Source organism: Austrofundulus limnaeus, unplaced genomic scaffold (assembly GCF_001266775.1).
Source record: "Austrofundulus limnaeus strain Quisiro unplaced genomic scaffold, Austrofundulus_limnaeus-1.0 Scaffold291, whole genome shotgun sequence".
Lineage (NCBI taxonomy): Eukaryota > Metazoa > Chordata > Actinopteri > Cyprinodontiformes > Rivulidae > Austrofundulus > Austrofundulus limnaeus.
In genome coordinates, this window is record NW_013952693.1 from 625,657 (window position 1) to 643,508 (window position 17,852).

Genomic DNA, 17,852 nt, shown 5'->3' on the forward strand with positions numbered 1-17,852 from the left:
CACACACACACACACACACACACACACACCCTCATACACTCAGTCCAGCTAAATCTGCCCTGCTGTGCCAAGCAACCCCAACCTGAACAAAGTATTAATGATTCTGCTCCAGGCAGAAGTGAGGAGTAAACAAGCACCATGGAAAAGCCAGTGAACAACCTCAGTTTGGAGAGTTTATTTCTGACCAAACCTCTAAACTAAACATGTCCAAGGCTAAAGTGGATTAGTATTATATTAAAGCAACTCTAATCTCTAAGATACTGTATATAAAGTATATAACTTTAGCTAGCTACTTATTAACTTGGATGAGTTTTTAGCTTTGACCAGCTGTTAACTCTCCGGGTTAAAAATACATTTTTTCARTGAGATGTCTACAACAGATTACCGAATTAATGTATTAACAAGGACTGCATTCCATTTCGAGGAAGTTGCACATTTGCAGAAGTGGAATGCAGCACCTGTTATTAACCCTTTGCTTTCCCAACTCCTACAAGTCTATCTTCCAACAGAGCTGTTGTTTAAAACATTTCCATGGAACCCCATTTTAAACGATATGAATATCACTTAAGGGCCTGTTATACTCCATCCGAAGCCCACCAGTTGACATGCAGTCGTGATTTTAGCGTACACCTGTCCATGAGACACACCACGTCAAGCTCCCGGGGTCCTGCTGTGGTATCACTGCACAGGGTTTGTTCCCTCTGGAGTCTACATCCTGGAAAAGAAAAAAAAAACTGATATCTATCCCGGTTAAAGGGCTTTCACTTTTTCTTTTATCTCCATCCGTGAGTTTTTGACCATTTGACTGTCTTTCTAAATGTCTTCTTCTGGTTACCACAATCAGATTCTGGAAGAGTAGTTGGAAAACATAAAGCATCCGAAAGTTTTCAGCATAAACAAACATGCCCACAAGCCWGTGACCACTTGCACGGTGAGTTCTCATGCAGAGGGGCGTRAAAAGTTCTCCTGGTGAGATGTGACAAGAAGTGGGTAGAAGACTCGAAGCTACGAAGTGACTGGTGCAATTTTTGTCATGCAAAAATAAGAGCTGAGTTTAGCAGTTCAGAGAAGKGTTTTGAAGACCTTTAAAGTTGCATTTCTACTACAAGAACCTTCCAAAAGAACGAGGAGCCRTGTTCTCTCACCATTTTTTGTGAAGAAAGCCCATATGTTTTATCCAGATCTGCACATAGGCAATGGTCATTGCCAAATATCTTTACACCTCTATCATAAATTTTCATCTAGATTGTGAGAAATTATTCTTTTAAAGAAATCTCTACTTCTTTGGCAGTTATTTTAGATGTAGGAACTTTTGCTGTTGTTTAATTGCAGCATTGACAGGAAGTCAAGCCTGTCCATGTCCACTTACCAGGTAGCCTCATCAAAAATGTAAACAATTTCTCTGAACCCTGCACAGAAAGAAAGAAATAAGGAAAAATACTCTTTCAGTGTCCCGAAAACATGGCTATATTTTAGGACAGAGCTTGCAGGACAATGATAATTTTCTTGTGGGGTAAAAAAAAAAAAAAGAAGAAGAATGAAGTGCCTTCTCACCAAAGAGTAGACCAAAGAAATGCACTGAAAAGAAATGCGTGGCGTCCCAGAGGAGCGTGTTTGCTTTTGATGTCGGTGCAGCCGGGAGGCTCGGAGCGCCTTCAATTTGTTGTATCTTAAAGAACGAGCGGTGCCAATGATTTCATGGGCAGCTTTGATGCTCGGCGTCAAACTCGCTAAACCCTCTTCCTCTCTGTCTCACTTCGTCTTCTTCACAGATTCAGTGCAAGAGTGCCCGCGCAATTGCCATGGCAACGGAGAGTGTAATTCTGGTGTGTGCCACTGCTTCCCGGGATTCCACGGCATGGACTGCTCCAAAGGTACTCGCTGTTTTGCAGATTTGGTCCGAAAAGATGTTTCCGCTGCCTAATTCAGCAAGAGGAGCATGTTTTGAGCTGTGTGCAAAGGGTGGAGGGAATTAACAGCAGTAACTCGGCTTTAGGTGAAGCAGAGACAAGATGACTGATGATGAATGGCAGCTCCTTGAGCTAACGACTCCCTGGCTCTGTGCTCACCTGGGATAGACTTCTTAGATGAATAGATTAGATACCTCTACCTTTAATTACTCTTTATGTCATTGGCCCTCTTCGCTCCTTTAATCACTCTATTCTTCTTCCTGTGTGATCGGGTGGGGATGCATGAAGTCCTCTCATTGCTCTGCAAACTAACTGCCCCTTTTTTTTGCCCTTTGCTGTTCTTTGTTCCCTTTTCCTGTCCAGCCGCTTGCCCTGTGCTGTGCAGCGGCAACGGCCAGTACGACAAAGGCTCCTGCGTGTGTTACAGCGGCTGGAAAGGCCCCGAGTGCGATATCCCAGCCACACAATGCATAGACCCGCTCTGCAGCGGCCATGGCACCTGCACTGATGGAAACTGTGTGTGCTCCATTGGCTACAAAGGACAAAACTGCGCAGAGGGTGAGAACTGGTGCTTTCATAATGGGGCTATAATACATAAAAGTGATTACTGTTGGTACTTGTATGTTGATGTGTTTTAAAATTTTGTTTCCATGGGTCAAAATCACCCGCTTCGGATGATATCATCCATTAAATGGACGTTATTAGCTATTATCAGTCACATACAATGGCTTCAGACTGTCCCGACTGTGCTGCCTAGTGGGTTCTCTGTCTCTGTCTATCAGCTGGTTCATATAAGAAATAAAACCACTAAGCTTAATTGTAGAGAAAATAACATGGGCTCGGATAAAGTAGACCGGACTCCAGCGGTAGCAGATTGTTGCATTCCAACGTATATGGCACTGTTAACACACTAGGGGGCACTGTCGGGACAGTCCGAAGCCATTCTATGGGACTGATAACCGCTAATAATGTCCATTTAATGGACTGATAACATCCGAACCGGCTGGTCAAAATACTCAAGCATAAAGTGCGATGTGACGTAATTCATGTTCGTTATTGCATTCCCCTTATGGATGCTGCCTGTGTACTGGGTTGAAAGGTAGTAAAGGAATTGTGCACTACTATGTTAGCATGGCACATGCTTTATCATTTATGCACTTTTTTAATTACATATTTTTATTTCATTGGTATTACTCTGTAGAAATGTAATTTCACTTTAAAGTTTTTTTTTTTTTTGTAAATAAAGCTAATTTACATTGGCTGTGATTGATATAGGACAAAAGCATAAAAACTGCATGCCATATAAGTTTAATATCAGTTGAAATGGATAATTCTTGATTATTTTTTTTAAATAAGGACCAAGGGAATAAAGGCTCATTATTACAGCCAAACTGGTGAAGTTACCTTTCCTCTTTTMTCTGCAATTTTCTCTTGAGCTGTTGCCTCATTTTCTCCTTTCTCCTTTCACTCCACGTCCTTCTTTTATTTTAAGCAATTCTGAGGCACGGTGGTGAAACATGAAACTGCTGCTGCAGGTTGTTGCTAGCTTACCAAAGACTGAGTGAGTTAGTGGATGCCACCAACCTTGTTTAGCTGGGCCGGGAGAGGCTAAGGCCTTTCCTCTGCCTACATCCCCCAGAATGCTGTGCAGTTCTGGATCAGAGTTTAGTGAAATTATCAACGTTCAGCCAGATGTTTTTTATATTGATATTAATCACGTGTGTATTGTGGTAGTGTTGTAGTTTTATCACACATCCCTACATTCAAGGGGGTAAAAACTGTACTTTTTTACAGGGTATAGAAATGTTTACCACCAATAAATCTGTGGCAACCGTGCATTTTCAATCACACTACGGTTGTATCAGATGTGTAAACATTTGATGTGATCATATTTTCTTACAGCCGTGTATCTCTGTAGAAACAAAGTAAATAGGCAAAAGTGAGACATAGCTCTTTAAAAAAATATGCATGTTTTAAACTGAACTTCTCACAGACTGATGCTCTCCAACTTAAGATAGACTGCTCATCGTGGGATAATCTTATTCTGAGTGAGAGTCCGATCCCTCCATATATACAGATGAAGTATGATACTGCAGCAGAACACATCAGAGATTTTATTAAGAGCTGAATTTGCTTCTATTGATCTTGTTAAGAAGGATCTGCCGGGTGCATTCTCTGTCATCGGAAAGGAAGAGGCGGGGGTGGGGAGGGGGGTAGTAGGGAGGGTTAGGGAGTCAGAAGGGTGAGTAATTAAGTAAGTAAGCAAGAATCTGGAAAAGAGGGAGGGAAAGACAAAGCGGCGTAGCCAAGGGTGAAGATAAAGAGATGAGAAGACAAAAGGAAAGAGAGAAATCAAATGATAGAAGGAGTCAAAACACAAGGCCTTCGAACAAGGTCAGCATTTTCTCCTCTGCACCTCATTTTTTTCCCTCCGTTTCCTCTCATCCATCCCCCCACTCCTCCTCCTTCTCCTCTGGTCTCAAATCAGATATTCATCACAGCAGAGTCCCTCAAACAATTTACCTGAAGTGCCAGCGACATGAAAATCGATAACTGYGATCCGCCGGTTCTGCCGGGCAAACAGAAACAGAGGGCCGGGGTTACACGTGTGCTTTTTATTATTGTGTGTGCTAAAGGGGGAAAAAAAGGAGGTGGGGGGGTCAGTCGTGCCTGGTGGTGGCAGAGGGCGAAGAAGGGGGAGAAGTGGGGTGGGGTGTCACACATAACAGGACGGGGAGGGGGAGGAGYAAAGTAAATGTGACCGGGACGGAGCAATGACAGCAGGCCTGAAGAGGGGTGGATGGGTGGGCGCTCTGCCGAGAGGAGGTAATTTGTCAAATTGGTTTTCACTCACAGCTCAGACTCACAGCTGCCTGTCAACCTGGCAGACTGACAGTGTCAGATTCTCTCCAATGTGTTGGCACGCACGAGGACACGCAGAAATGCATCCGCTCGCTCGTGGATGAGGCCAAGAGCTCACAATGAGTAATGTGTCTGTGGGTCTCTTTGCCTTATTTTATTTTTTATTATTTTTACCAGAGAGAAAAAGATTCTGTGCTTCAATAAAACACCCAGCTATTATTTACTAAGTGTTTTAACTGCATTTGTAATGGTTTTATGTCTTTCTTCATTCCCATCTATACAAAATGAGCTAACGATGTCCTCATTCATATCTTCCCTTAAATAAACCTAAAATTTAAAGTCTAACTTTCTTCGAAGGTATGCATGTCCTGTCATGCATGAGTTTTGATTCAAGATGGCCACTTTAGTCACGTTATGAGGATGACTCCTACATAAACTTTACCTCATTCTCTGTAAAATTAATTATCTAAGACTGAGACATTTCTGTGTTTGCAAATTTGTAATAGCTGTTGTAGAGATCTTGACTTGGTTGACATCAGTTGTAGATGTGAATTCGATGATTACGGTCTCAAAGTTTATTAAAGTATGCCTGATGATTCATGAGTTATTTTGCTAACAGACAATGTTGACTATAACAACTAACGGCTGAGTTTTAAGCAAAGATTTCACATAATGAACAGCACACAAAGCTAAATGTTGGTAAAACCTTGAAAAGAACATTCTGCATAATCATATACAATGTTATGAGATGTCGCAGTCCAAGTATGTGTTGAGGATGACTCTCAGCTACTACCACCCAAATTTTAGCCCAATATCTCTAAAACTGAATGAATTGGAGCCATGTTTGTGTTTGCTAAGTTAGCTTAGCTGTGGCAGCCATTATGACTGAAATTGACTATAAGTTAAATTAGTTGTAACTCTTGCAGAGTTTCATTCAGACCTGTCCACTGGTTTGTGAGATATTTTGCAAACAGACAATGTTGACTGTAGCAATTAAAGGTGGAGTTTTAAGCAAAGATTTCACATAATGAACAGCGCTCAAAGCTAAACGTTGGTCAAACCTTGAAATTAACATTCTGCATAATCTTTTACGATGTTATGTTATAAGGTGCAGTCCAAGTTTGTGTTGAGGATGATGCTTGGCTACTACCACACCAAATTTTAGCCCAACATCTCTAAAATTGACTGAATTGGAGTCATTTTTTGTGTTTGCTAAGTTAGCTCAGCTGTGGCAGCCATTATGACTGAACAAGTTAAATTATTTGTAAGTCTCATAGAGTTTCATTCAAACCTGTCCACTGGTTTGTGAGATATTTTGCAAACAGACAATGTTAAAGGCAGAGTTTTAAGCAAAGATTTCCTGTAATGAACAGCATGTAAATCTAAACGTTGGTCAAACCTTGAAAATAACATTCAGAATAATCTTATACAATGTTCTGAGATGCCGCAGTCCAAGTATGTGTTGAGGATAACTCTCAGCTACTACCACACCAAATTTYAGCCCAATATCTCTTAAATTGACTGAATTAGAGMCRTTTTTGTGTTTRCTAAGTTAGCTTAGCAAACGCAAGTTAGCTTAGCTGTGGCAGCCATTGTGAATGAAAATGACTCTAAGAGTTAAATTAGTTGTAAGTGTTGTAGAGTTTCATTCAAAGCTGTCCACTGGTTTGTGAGATATTTTGCTAACTGTACAAAGGAACACACAGGCAAAAACATTGTCGCTCCACATTCCCCCCCAGGGCGGCGGGCAGTAATGATGTGATACCTTCAAGCTTCCTGTCAGATTCTGTGGATTTCAGTTCTTCATTTTCCTCACATTTCTGTTTCTTTTGCTTTGTGCAGTGGACTGCCTGGACCCACTGTGCTCCAACAATGGCATCTGTGTGAACGGGGAGTGCCACTGTAAGCCCGGATGGGGTGGGCTCCACTGTGAGCTCCCCAGAGCCCAGTGCCCGGACCAGTGCCACGGCCACGGCGCCTTCATACCAGACACCGGCCTGTGCAGCTGCGATCCCAACTGGATGGGGCCCGACTGCTCCATGGGTAAATGCACAACACTGAGAAGCTTCAAAAAAAAATTTAAAAAGGCAAACACTCTGAGGGGAGGAGGGAGGGTCAAAGCTGTAGAAGAAAACACCTACTCAGTAATGGTGGTCTCAAGTTATTTTGTGGTCCCAGGGTACTTGACTGTTAGTTGGCCATTTTGCTTTTCATGCTGTTCTGGTTTTCAAATTGGACTTGGAAAAAATCCACCAAAATTTTTTTTTCAAACATGCTTTCGAAATAGGAACCAGCAACTGTTACATTGTTGGAGCCAAATTGGAACGTGCCGGAACAAAATGTGGGAAGTTTTTTGTACTGTAAGTAACAGTATGGCTTTGATAGCATTTCATCTTTCTCGGGGTACGGCTCCAAATCCAAAGTGGGCAAGCAAAAAAAAYACTGAACACTGGCTGAGAAGCAAACATTTAGGAGGAAACACGTGAACAATACTTACAAACCCTAAATCCCACGCACTCAGACCAAATGGTTGTTTTGTTTAAAAGAAGAAATTTCAGGTAGTTATTTCCAAGGGGGGRAAAAATAAAAAGTAAAAGCCTTGTCACTCAATTTGGGTCTGAGGTTGAGTTGAAAGACCATTACAGGATGATTGGAGAAGTGTGTTTTCTGTGAGTCAACATTCACAATAGATGCCAATCTAAGCTGTACAATAAATGTTGGAGCGTTTTTATACTCAGTGAGTAATATGAGTGTTAGAGCTTTGCTTTTTCAGAGAATAAGCCATGATTTGTCACAGATGAAAGACAAGATGGTCAAATGCACAGAGATTCTGAGCATTAAAAATCCCAGCACGAAGCAAGAAACAACCTAGTAATATAAAAAATAGCAGCCGAGATTAAACTAAATGCTCAACTCTTTCATAAAATGAAGCTGTTGATTCTTCACTAAAGTTGAAGTAGCTGTCTTCATCGTGACACTCTACTCTCTTTCTCATGAGCATTGCTTCAGCATTTGTCATGAGGAAAGTAATGCCTATCTTCTTTTTATACACATATAAATATACAAAAAAAGGTACAGCACTGTCTGAAACAGCGGGATTCCTCCACAAGCGTCGATTCCAGCACACCGGGGTGCCCGAGAGCACAAGCAGCACTGTCACATCTCACTATGTGCACCGTCACCGCCCCGCAGCATCTGCCGCCCAGTCACTGACTCAGAGAGGGAAAAATAAAATAAACAACCTTGTCRTCACAAATCTTCCCTCACCTGTTTATAATTAAAGGTGCAGAAAGGAAAAAWTTTTTTGTAATGGAAATGAGATTGTTTTGCCTCTTAGAAGGATCTATTTTTGCACTTGACAAGATGGCTTTTGAAGTTCTTTCACCGTTAGACTCGGAAAAAAAGGAAACACAAAACAACCGGGAAAAAAAATCCAGCCTAATTGTTTGTGTGTGTGTGATTCTTTGCCTATCACTACTGTTTTACATAAGAGTTTATTGACGCTATGATTCATTCTAGATTAGGGGTGCCCAAATATTTTCCCTGAGAGGGCCAAAATGAAAATCTATCCAGGGACAAATGCAGTAATCAAATGCAGTAATATAATACATGAAATACAAATACTTTTTTAAGTAAAGTCATTTAATTTTAACGTTTAAGCTACGCAATGGCCCTCTTTTGTTTTAGTCTGTGCACTTGGAGAAAGTCTGCCATACGCTCAAGTAGCAAAGACTCATGGGACAGTTCATAAATTGAYAAAATATGAGTTTTTGTGGCCTTATAAAGTGTGCAAATCTACATGTGTGGTTAAATCTGATATAAATATTTCTTGTCATTTCATGTTTCATGTTTAATCCTAATAAATCAAAGATAAGGTCAGCACCATGAATGAAAACTACCTTCACTACAGCTTTTTTATATAGTCATTTGACCAATGGAAATACTGTGTTTCTACATAGGATGACAGGTTTCAACCTTGTAACTTTGGCAACTGTTGGTGGGCCAAATCAAATAGCTTGGCGAGCGGGCCCCACTTTGGGCTCCTCTGTTCTAGATCAACTTGCTAATATGCATTTATGTGTTTGAGTTACTTTAATAAAATCTGTCCAATGCTTCATTAGATATTTTGCTAATAAACAAAACAATTATAATATTTCCCACTTTTCTTGGCAGAAAGAAATAAGCCTAATAATAACAGAAAAGAAGTATTTTTCACATTCCAAAATGTCCGTGACCCCAGTTTGTCCTGCTGCTTTCAGAGGTGTGCTCGGTCGACTGCGGAACCCACGGGGTGTGTATGGGCGGAGCCTGCCGCTGCGAGGAAGGCTGGACGGGCGCAGCCTGCGACCAGCGCGTGTGCAATCCGCTCTGCATCAAACACGGGACCTGCAAGGACGGCAAGTGCCAGTGCCACCAGGGCTGGAACGGAGAGCACTGCACCATTGGTAAGACCTGGCTGGAGGTCACTGTCTGGTGTGTGTGTGTTTGGTGTGTGTCTGCGTTGTTGACACGTGGTGGGGCACAAAAATGCCGGTGTTGTACGAAATTCAGTTCCCCTGTGAAAATCTGTTCCCTCTGTGTTGGGAGGGCTGGACCAGTGATTCTCTCTAAGGTTAACCAGTAGGGGGAACAGATTTTCACAGGGGAACAGGATTCAGACTCAAACAGCAGCTCCTTTTTCTTTTCTTGCTCTGTTAATTTGGAAGTGAGAGGTTGGGCTAAAAGCAATGCCACAGGGAAGTGGAGACGGGGGCTGACGTAGAAGGTGGGTGAGGTGAGCAAAGGAGCTTCAAAGAYGTGAGGGTGGGAGGATTACAAAAGAGCAAGATTTAGTTGTTTCTAGTCTGCCTCTCAACTGCACACCCCGGGAGTTTTACTTCTTTTATGGCCTTTGAAACACCAAAGTTACGCTATGAAARGCAAAACTCTTTAACTCACTGTGATCAAAAATGAACTCAAATTATTTGCCTGTGTATGTAGGGTGTGTGTGCATGTGCATAGAGTGTGTGTGTGTGTGTGTGTGTGTCTTTTGTCAGTCAATCACTGTCTCATATTGACATCACTGTCACTTTGGATGGATGAGTGCCAGATGCCTTTGATTCCCTTTGCAGCGCCGTGAGACACAAAGTCTCCTCTCCTTGTCACCAGAGGCACTGTGATTGCAGCCTGATACACAACCCAAACAAAACTCCGATAGAAAACACACACACACACACACACACACCTAGACGCACGCACGCCAACACGTACATATGCACGGGGGAATAACAGTTTATGATCTCCCCATTTCCCCCATCAGAAAGTAGGGCAGCTTTGACTGCAGAATCAGCCCGAGATGAAAGAGTTGTCAGGCTTCAGCTTGGCGCAAAGCACACTTCACTAGCAGCCAGACATTCTCAGTGTGAGCTTATCGCGAGCCTGCCTGTTATTCATTTCAGCTCTGCATGATGTTGCTTGCATTTCTTTCAAAACAAACGAAATGACTCTCCCCGATATTTACCTTCTGCACATTTTCTCCCACTGCAGACCATGGGAGCATGGTTGACAAAGCAGGTACCGTATCTTGACTCTGGTGTTTTGTTTCTTAGCCTGTGGTGGTAGAAACTAGCTGCTGCATCTGTGGGTTTTTGGCCTGGCTTGGCTCTGTAGACTCTGTGGTGCTATCTGTCCGTATTATAGACCAGGGCGCCTGCCTCAATGACGACTCCCTACGTGTGGTGCACTCCCTCCCCATCCCTCCCTAACCACCTACAACCTGTTTTCTTCCAGTGCACCGCAGCAGGGCTGAGCTGTCATTGAGCCTCGATGTGTTGTGGGGTTACTGTAGAGCCCCCCCCTCCGTGTGGTATCCAAAGTGCTGAGCGAGGGGCTGTGCTGTGGCTGTGTGGTAGTGCATGCGTGTTTTCCCATCAGTATGTCCCGTGTGAAACCTGAAAAGACACTCAGGTATTTCAGTCATGTTCCACATAAACACAGTTGTTTCACACAAGGAGAAAACAATCAAAGTCGTGAAGAACTTCTTGAGGTAATTGGTAAATTTCATAGGCCACTGATGCAAGGCATTAATGTGGTGTCAAAAAAATGCAGCGCTGTTAAGTGAGTGTGTGTGAGCCTTTACATTTGGGTTTTTGTGGCAACAGTCACAGCCATGGTAGAGTGACTAATAAATCCATTACGTGTGCATGTGTGTGTGTGTCAGCGAGTGTTCAGTCCGGACTTTTAATCTTTACATTAAAGCCCGTCCCGGCCAACATAAGCCTAGAAATTCAGGCTCAGGCCGTGCTAAGATAAACAGAATACCAGTTAAGGTTAAGGCATCAAGGCGGACGGAGAGGACCGCAGGTCTGAAGTGACTTGCCTCCGACGCTGAGCGAGAATGCTTATTGGATGGCCTCGCAGCTGAACYTCGGTCGGGCTGCACGTAGCGGCACAGATTGCCTGACAGGACAGGTCCCTGGAGCACCGTTGAGAGTGTCCTCTCACCCTCTATGCTTAATGGAACAGCTCTCATTGTTTTATGAAGAGCTAGCCCAGAGAAAAGGTAAATTGCAGGGTTAAAGAGGGAGCAAGACACGGAGAGGAAGAGGAGAAGAATAAAAAAAAACTAGAGGAAGTCCGAGGGAAGCGCAGAGGCAGTCCGGCTAATGCGAGGCAAAGTTATCTTTAATTTCTAACTTGTTAAAAATAGGAGGAGTGGACGAGTGGACACTTATTTTAGAAGTGATTCGGTCCGAGAGATGTGGCCGTGGATTTATAGCAGTAACCTTTTCTCGATGACCTTTAGAAGAGAGCGCAGAGGAGGGTGGCGAGAGAAGGCTGGAACTTTTCACTACAACGTCTCGGACTTGGTTGCGTCTCTCCTCTTTTGTTCYCGTTCTCTTCCCCTGTATCTGTCTGCCTTTTCTCCCCCATCTTTCTTCTCTTCAGCCTCGCACAGTCACATTACGGCCCGCCATCCCAGCCCACAGACACTGCATACCAAACAAGAGAGTGTGTGCTGACCCATAACCCAAGGCAATTTCGTCTCCTTTTTAAGGGGATTTCATCAGAGTCCAACTACATTACTGARGAGGGTGGGCTTAATAGTTTCTGATATCCCACTTTATTCTACTTAGTATGGGGGGAGTATTGACTGGGTCCTGACATTAAAGAGAGAGGAGCCTTCTTCTGGCCTGCCCAGGCAAGCCAATCAATGCCCGCTATGGATTGTCCTGTCCGGGTGCTTCATAAGTATTTGGCTGCTTTAAATGGCAACTCCATTTAACAGGCAATCACTGCTAACTGCCTTTGTTCCCCGAGCTCAATACTTGGGGACAATCTATTCCAGCCTGACTGTTAATGCAGCATCATGAGCGGTCCCCTGATGCAGGGAATGGTAATAATTAAAGATAAAACCTTTGATTTGAATTCTCTCGTTGAGCTCAGAAAGCTGCTCCGCCTCCCCAGCGTCCAAATCAAGATGGCGCCTGTTCTTTTTCTCCTTTTTTTTTTCCCCCTAAGTCCTTTTCTTGACTTTCCCCCTCATCGCCCGTTGGTTGAGACATGATAAAATGCCAATCGGGTTGAAATGCCTGTTAATTTAGCTGCTGTCACGGCTTAGATTGCGCTATTTGTATTCATAATGCACGGCTTTATTGATGCAGCGATTTGTCGGAGGGCAAGAACCTCCGGTGCAACTTGAGCGAGAATATGTTCATTAATCCACAGAGAAGGACTCAGTAAAAAAAAAAAAAAAAAAGTATTTCATATTCATAATCTCTTGCTGTGGTGATTTTTTTTGTCCCGTCCTCGCTCCGTGTCGGTGCGCCACCGCTGAGTGAGAAATGTCAGGTGGTATCTCCGGGGTGAGCGGCGCCGGGGCGTGTGTACGTATTGTTTTAACAGCCGGGCCCTGTCGTCGTCTCTATCTCCTGTGGGCAGMCATAAAGAGTGCCGCGTCCCGCTGCCTCATTTATTGAAAAGGGCTGTGACAAGTTTGTTAGTGGCTTTTTGAGATGCGGTGGGGAAACCACTGTCTTTGGGTGTCATCAGTCCTTTCTCCCACTCCTTGACAGATTCATGCGTGAGTGTAAGACATGGCTGATAGAGATTGTTAGAAGGAAATGGTAAACAAGGCCAGGAGGTAAAAGATATTACCGTTTTTGACTGGAGGTATTTGATTTAACTGAGTATGAAAATGTCTTATTGAGTTTTCATACACAAGAATACCTGTCTTGTTTTTTGTCATTTAGTGGCCCCAAAAGACTGAAATTATAACTTTTTTTTAAATCTAACCCGTTTTGGAAATTCTATAGAAGCATTAGACATAAAATTGTTAATATTAAGTTAGAACCAGCGGTTAGGTGTTTTGKTAGATGAAAAGTAAGAAAATTCTACTCAAATTGTAAAAAAAAACATTTTTGTCTTGAAGGTTTATTTTAGATGTCTTTCAAAGAAAGTCTATGTGGAGGTGTTGTGAGTAGACAATGTCTTACCTGCAGCAGACAGCATTCAGGAGCACAGGACTTGTACAAATTAATAAAAGTTGAAAACTGAGTCCCTTTATGCTGCTTTTCCATCAGAATAAGCCTTGATGTGAGCATTTTTCTTTRATTGAAAAGACATTTAAAAGCAAAAATACGATAGTTTTCAAAGTCCAGTGAGTGTCCTAAATTAACTATAGAAATTTGATAGTAGTTCAAAGGGAATGCATGTACACCCAAAGTCTAAACTGAACTAAGATTGAATAAAGAAAAGAAAAAATCCACACATAAGGCTTGAATTTGAGTATTTTAATTGTCCGTGCTCATATCAAACTGAACAGAGGTTGTGCTATGTTGTCGGCACTATTACAATATTACTGTTTACAATGTGTAACTGCATTTGAAAAGATTTGTATCTTTCTAGTTTTTGAGCACTAATAACAGAGCATAAATTAGTGCACGCTGCATCCCTTTTTGCATCAGTTGGTCTTTTTAGAAAGAAAGTTTATAGTTATATACTCAGAAGACCAACTGTGTTTAAAATGGAGGTTCCTTGAAAAATAACGTTAAGTCTTCCCAGTCTGCCTAACTATTTGATTCAAATGTAATGTAAATAAAAATCCATTATATAGCATTTTCTGTAGGTTGTTTACCTCATAATTAAACATAGTACGTTTTCATGGTCCAATAGTCTTCTACTATGATTGTCATCCCTGAAAGTACCAACTATAATACTTATATTTTCCAAATTGCTTTATGGCAATATTAAGACACAGGAAAACACACTTAAATGAACATTWTTTTCACAAATGATTGGTAAACATTCTGATTCACTGCAGTTATTTTTTTTCTGAGGCAAAATGCAACATAATAATGACGTTTTAATTTCATTTGAGTTATCATAAAAACAATTTAATGGATAAAATCTGACCCTTGCTTTTAACTTGATTCCACCACAAATATTTATCCCTGATTCTTCAAATTAAGCTCACTCTGACTGCTGTCTACTGCAGGTAAGATACTGACTTCACACAACCCCAGCCCAAATTAATCCAAACTATCCCTTTAAGAGGAGCTTTAACACCTTCTGAGATTTTATTTTACCAACCGTGCAGTTGGTAACAAGGCTCAGAAAAGGCTTTGCTGCTTGGAACAAAAATGGTCCCAATCATCCAGTCAAAAAGAACCACAAACTTTAAACACTCAAGTTTCTTGTTGCTGAAAAAAAATACTGACTTGTGACAGGACCTGTTCAGGGTGTACCCCTCCTCTCACACAGTGACTGCTACAGATGAGCACAATTTAAACGGGAAGAAGCAGGTACAGTTAATGGATGAATGGATTTTAATTCAGCAATAATATATTAAAATCAGCGCCGCTGATCTTTACATTGAGAAATAATAGTAGTGTCTCCTGTAATTATCTGACTTTCCTTGCCTCAAAGTCACGCTGATGTTCAGTTCAGGGTGCCCTTGCTATGCTAGTTACTGACTTACTTAGCTCTGAGGCCTTAGACTTTGGTAGTTTTTTTATTTTATGTTATTTTATTTTTTGCATAAGCTTAAGTGAAGGTTTATTAGTTCATACACTGCCACCATGCACACACACATACACACACACACACACACACACACACTGCTGAACATAATCTCATTCTCTCACGAGAAAGCATTACTCTCAGGCCATCAGAATCCCATTACCTACACTGAATCATAAATAGAGGGAGAAAGAGAGTGATGATTGGGTGGGGTTCCATCCACTGAGCGAATAAAGTGATCCATCCACCTCTGTCCACACAGACAGCCATCAGCAGCCATCCCTCAGGTTGAGAGACATAATGATGGAAAGATGTGCATGAAAACTGACCTGCTGACTTAAACCGATTCCTCAACGTTCGCCAAAGACGGCGGCTTTTCGGATCCAACTGACTCCGACTCAGTATCATRGTGGCTCATCTGTGTTTCATTAATTATAAAACAAGTTTTACTCTGTTCTCGTCCTTTTCCCCTCCTCCCCCCTTCTTTTCTCCTGTCTTTCTTTTACCCAGACGGCTGTCCTAACTTGTGCAACGGGAACGGCCAGTGCACCATGGGTCAGCAGAGTTGGCACTGTGAATGTCAGACGGGCTGGAGGGGCCCTGGATGCAGTGTTGCCATGGAGACTTCCTGTGCAGACAACAAGGACAACGAAGGAGGTAAATTAGGAGGAGCAGTTGAAAATTTGATGGTAACGCTTATGGGGAAAAAATGGTGAGAAATATGAGAAAGAATTAAGATAGAGGTTACCTGGGAGGAGCTTCCGAGATTTTAAATTTCATCTTTCTTCAATGAGACCAGTAGATTGTCATCTTTTTWAATGAAGTGTTTTGTTATTTTTACGTTCATAACTGAGTTTTCTGGCCATTTGTCAGATGGACTGACAGACTGCATGGACCCAGACTGCTGYATTCAGAGTCCCTGTCAAAACAGTCCCCTGTGCAAGGGCTCCAGGGACCCTCTGCAAGTCATCCAGCAGAACCCCATGTCCCAGCCCAAAGTTCGATCCTTCTACGACCGTGTCAAGATGCTCGTGGGGCGGGACAGTACCCACATCATCCCTGGGGAAAGCCCGTTCAACTCCAGGTATGACAGAACTAGACAGACACGCAGGCCTGACAGAAACATCCAAAAATTGACTAAAAAGTTTCATCTTTCGGTGCGGGCAGTACGTTTATTTAGTGCTACGATAAAGGAAAGTGAAATAACAAAACGTCTTGTGCAGAAAATAAAACAGAATGACTGTCTGTAAAGATCACCTTGTCCTGATGATTTTAAGACAAGTAACATACTATTTTTGACAATAATAGTTTTGTCCTGGTTTTAACTTTGAATTACTGAAAAAAATCATCTAATCCACAAGTAAATCTTTAAAATGTAATAAAAAATTAATAAAATAAATGGAAAAGTTAGATTCAAACCAAAAACAAAATTTAAATGTACAAAGTCAGGCTTGAAATATTTTTTTCACACTTTGCAAGTGCTGAAGTAGAATGGGAGGTCAAAGTTGAGCCGCTGTTCATTCACTCCTGAGCTAGCAGCAATGGTAGTCACAGAACTGAGTTAGCATGTATTTGAAAAGCTGGTACTGATGGTAGTCACAGAGAGTTCTGTTGTTTGAAGCAGTGCACAGTGATAGTCTGCTTTACATATTGGAAGTTACATTGGAGCATCTAGAATAAAGCTTTAAAATGAGAACATATTTTTATGAATAAATTGACTGGCCATAACACAATCACCATGCTCTGGTTTTCAAATACTACTACAGTTAAGTCAGATGTTATCTTATCTCTAATAGTAATGAAAGTTAGCTATAAAATATACTGTATGAATCTATCGTGTGTCTATCATCAAATAAAAAAGAAATAGAATCAAGTATTTTATGTAAACCACCAGCAATCTGAACTGAAATCAACTATTTCGTAACTCAGCAGCTGACAGCTTCAGTACTTTTGTTTTCTGCATTTACGTCAATACATTTGACAATATATAACAAGCAATAATGATTACATTAACATGAAGAGACTGGTCATTTTAAAGGCTAATTTCTTAATCTTTTAATGTTCCTATAAAACATGATACGTAAATTAATGCTCAGCTACAAACATGTTTAAAAAAATGGGTGCAATTTTGCCAAAGACCCATTGATTCTGCTGTTTTGAAAGCGCTGTCCGTGGTGCTGAACCTTCTGTCCTGACCCCGTATTTGCGACAAGGGAAATAACTCATCAGAGTGAAATGTTTAAAGGTTATTCGATGCGTATCAGTTCCCTTGGACACAGGCTCTCGTGGTGACGTGCACGTATTCATTGATTTTTGTCACGGTTTGTTTACGTGATTGACACAAACTCATCCCGATACTGGCGGCTGCTGATTGTCTCTAATTAATGAGCGATGGAAGACCGGAGCACCGAGCGAACGGGCAAACTGRGTGATTGAAAGACGGCGAGATTAATCCCATCAGATGATGATGGGCGGCCAGCAGGGCAGACTTGGTGGGTGGATGGACRTTCGCTCCCTCACGGTGTCTTCTCTGTCCTCTTGCAGCCTGGCGTCACTTATCCGGGGTCAGGTGTTGACCACAGATGGAACCCCTCTGGTGGGGGTGAACGTGTCTTTTGTCAACTATCCCCACTACGGATACACGCTGACACGGCAGGATGGAATGTATGTACAAATACAGCACTCTGCTGAAAATCGGAAACTACCTCACCAAATAAGCTTTGTTATAGATTAGAATAGATTAGATTAGATTACTAATCGTTGTAGAGTTATGCATAAATATTATAAACTAAAAGCTTTCTTTAATTTTTTTAACATTGTATTTTTCTCGCATTGTTTAACTTTACATGCAATAAAAAGGCACTTTAGCTGTTGTGAACCCAAAATAAGGGCAATCAGTGAAACGTCAACATTTTAAACTGTTTTTTATGTCTTGTTCTTTCTCTAAAAGCCACTTTTCAAACTCATTGAGTCCACTCATYTTGCGTCTCTGTGCTCCTTCAGCAGGATCTTCAGTCTCTCGGGAGCTGAGGTCTGATTTGACGGCCCTGTCCCTTGTGCCCCCTTGTGTCTTTCCCCACC

General features: G+C 41.9%; 1 protein-coding gene across 1 annotated transcript in view; it reads left to right on the forward strand.

The window, feature by feature from the left end:
- The window catches only part of tenm2a (teneurin transmembrane protein 2a), a 346,633-nt gene that overhangs the window by 301,227 nt on the left and 27,554 nt on the right, over positions 1-17,852 (forward strand). The window contains exons 10-16 of the mRNA XM_014021396.1: positions 1,773-1,874; positions 2,274-2,468; positions 6,615-6,815; positions 9,032-9,217; positions 15,282-15,428; positions 15,645-15,855; positions 17,316-17,435. Of these exons, the coding sequence (XP_013876850.1) occupies positions 1,773-1,874; positions 2,274-2,468; positions 6,615-6,815; positions 9,032-9,217; positions 15,282-15,428; positions 15,645-15,855; positions 17,316-17,435 (1,162 nt within the window). The remainder of the gene's footprint in view (positions 1-1,772; positions 1,875-2,273; positions 2,469-6,614; positions 6,816-9,031; positions 9,218-15,281; positions 15,429-15,644; positions 15,856-17,315; positions 17,436-17,852) is intronic.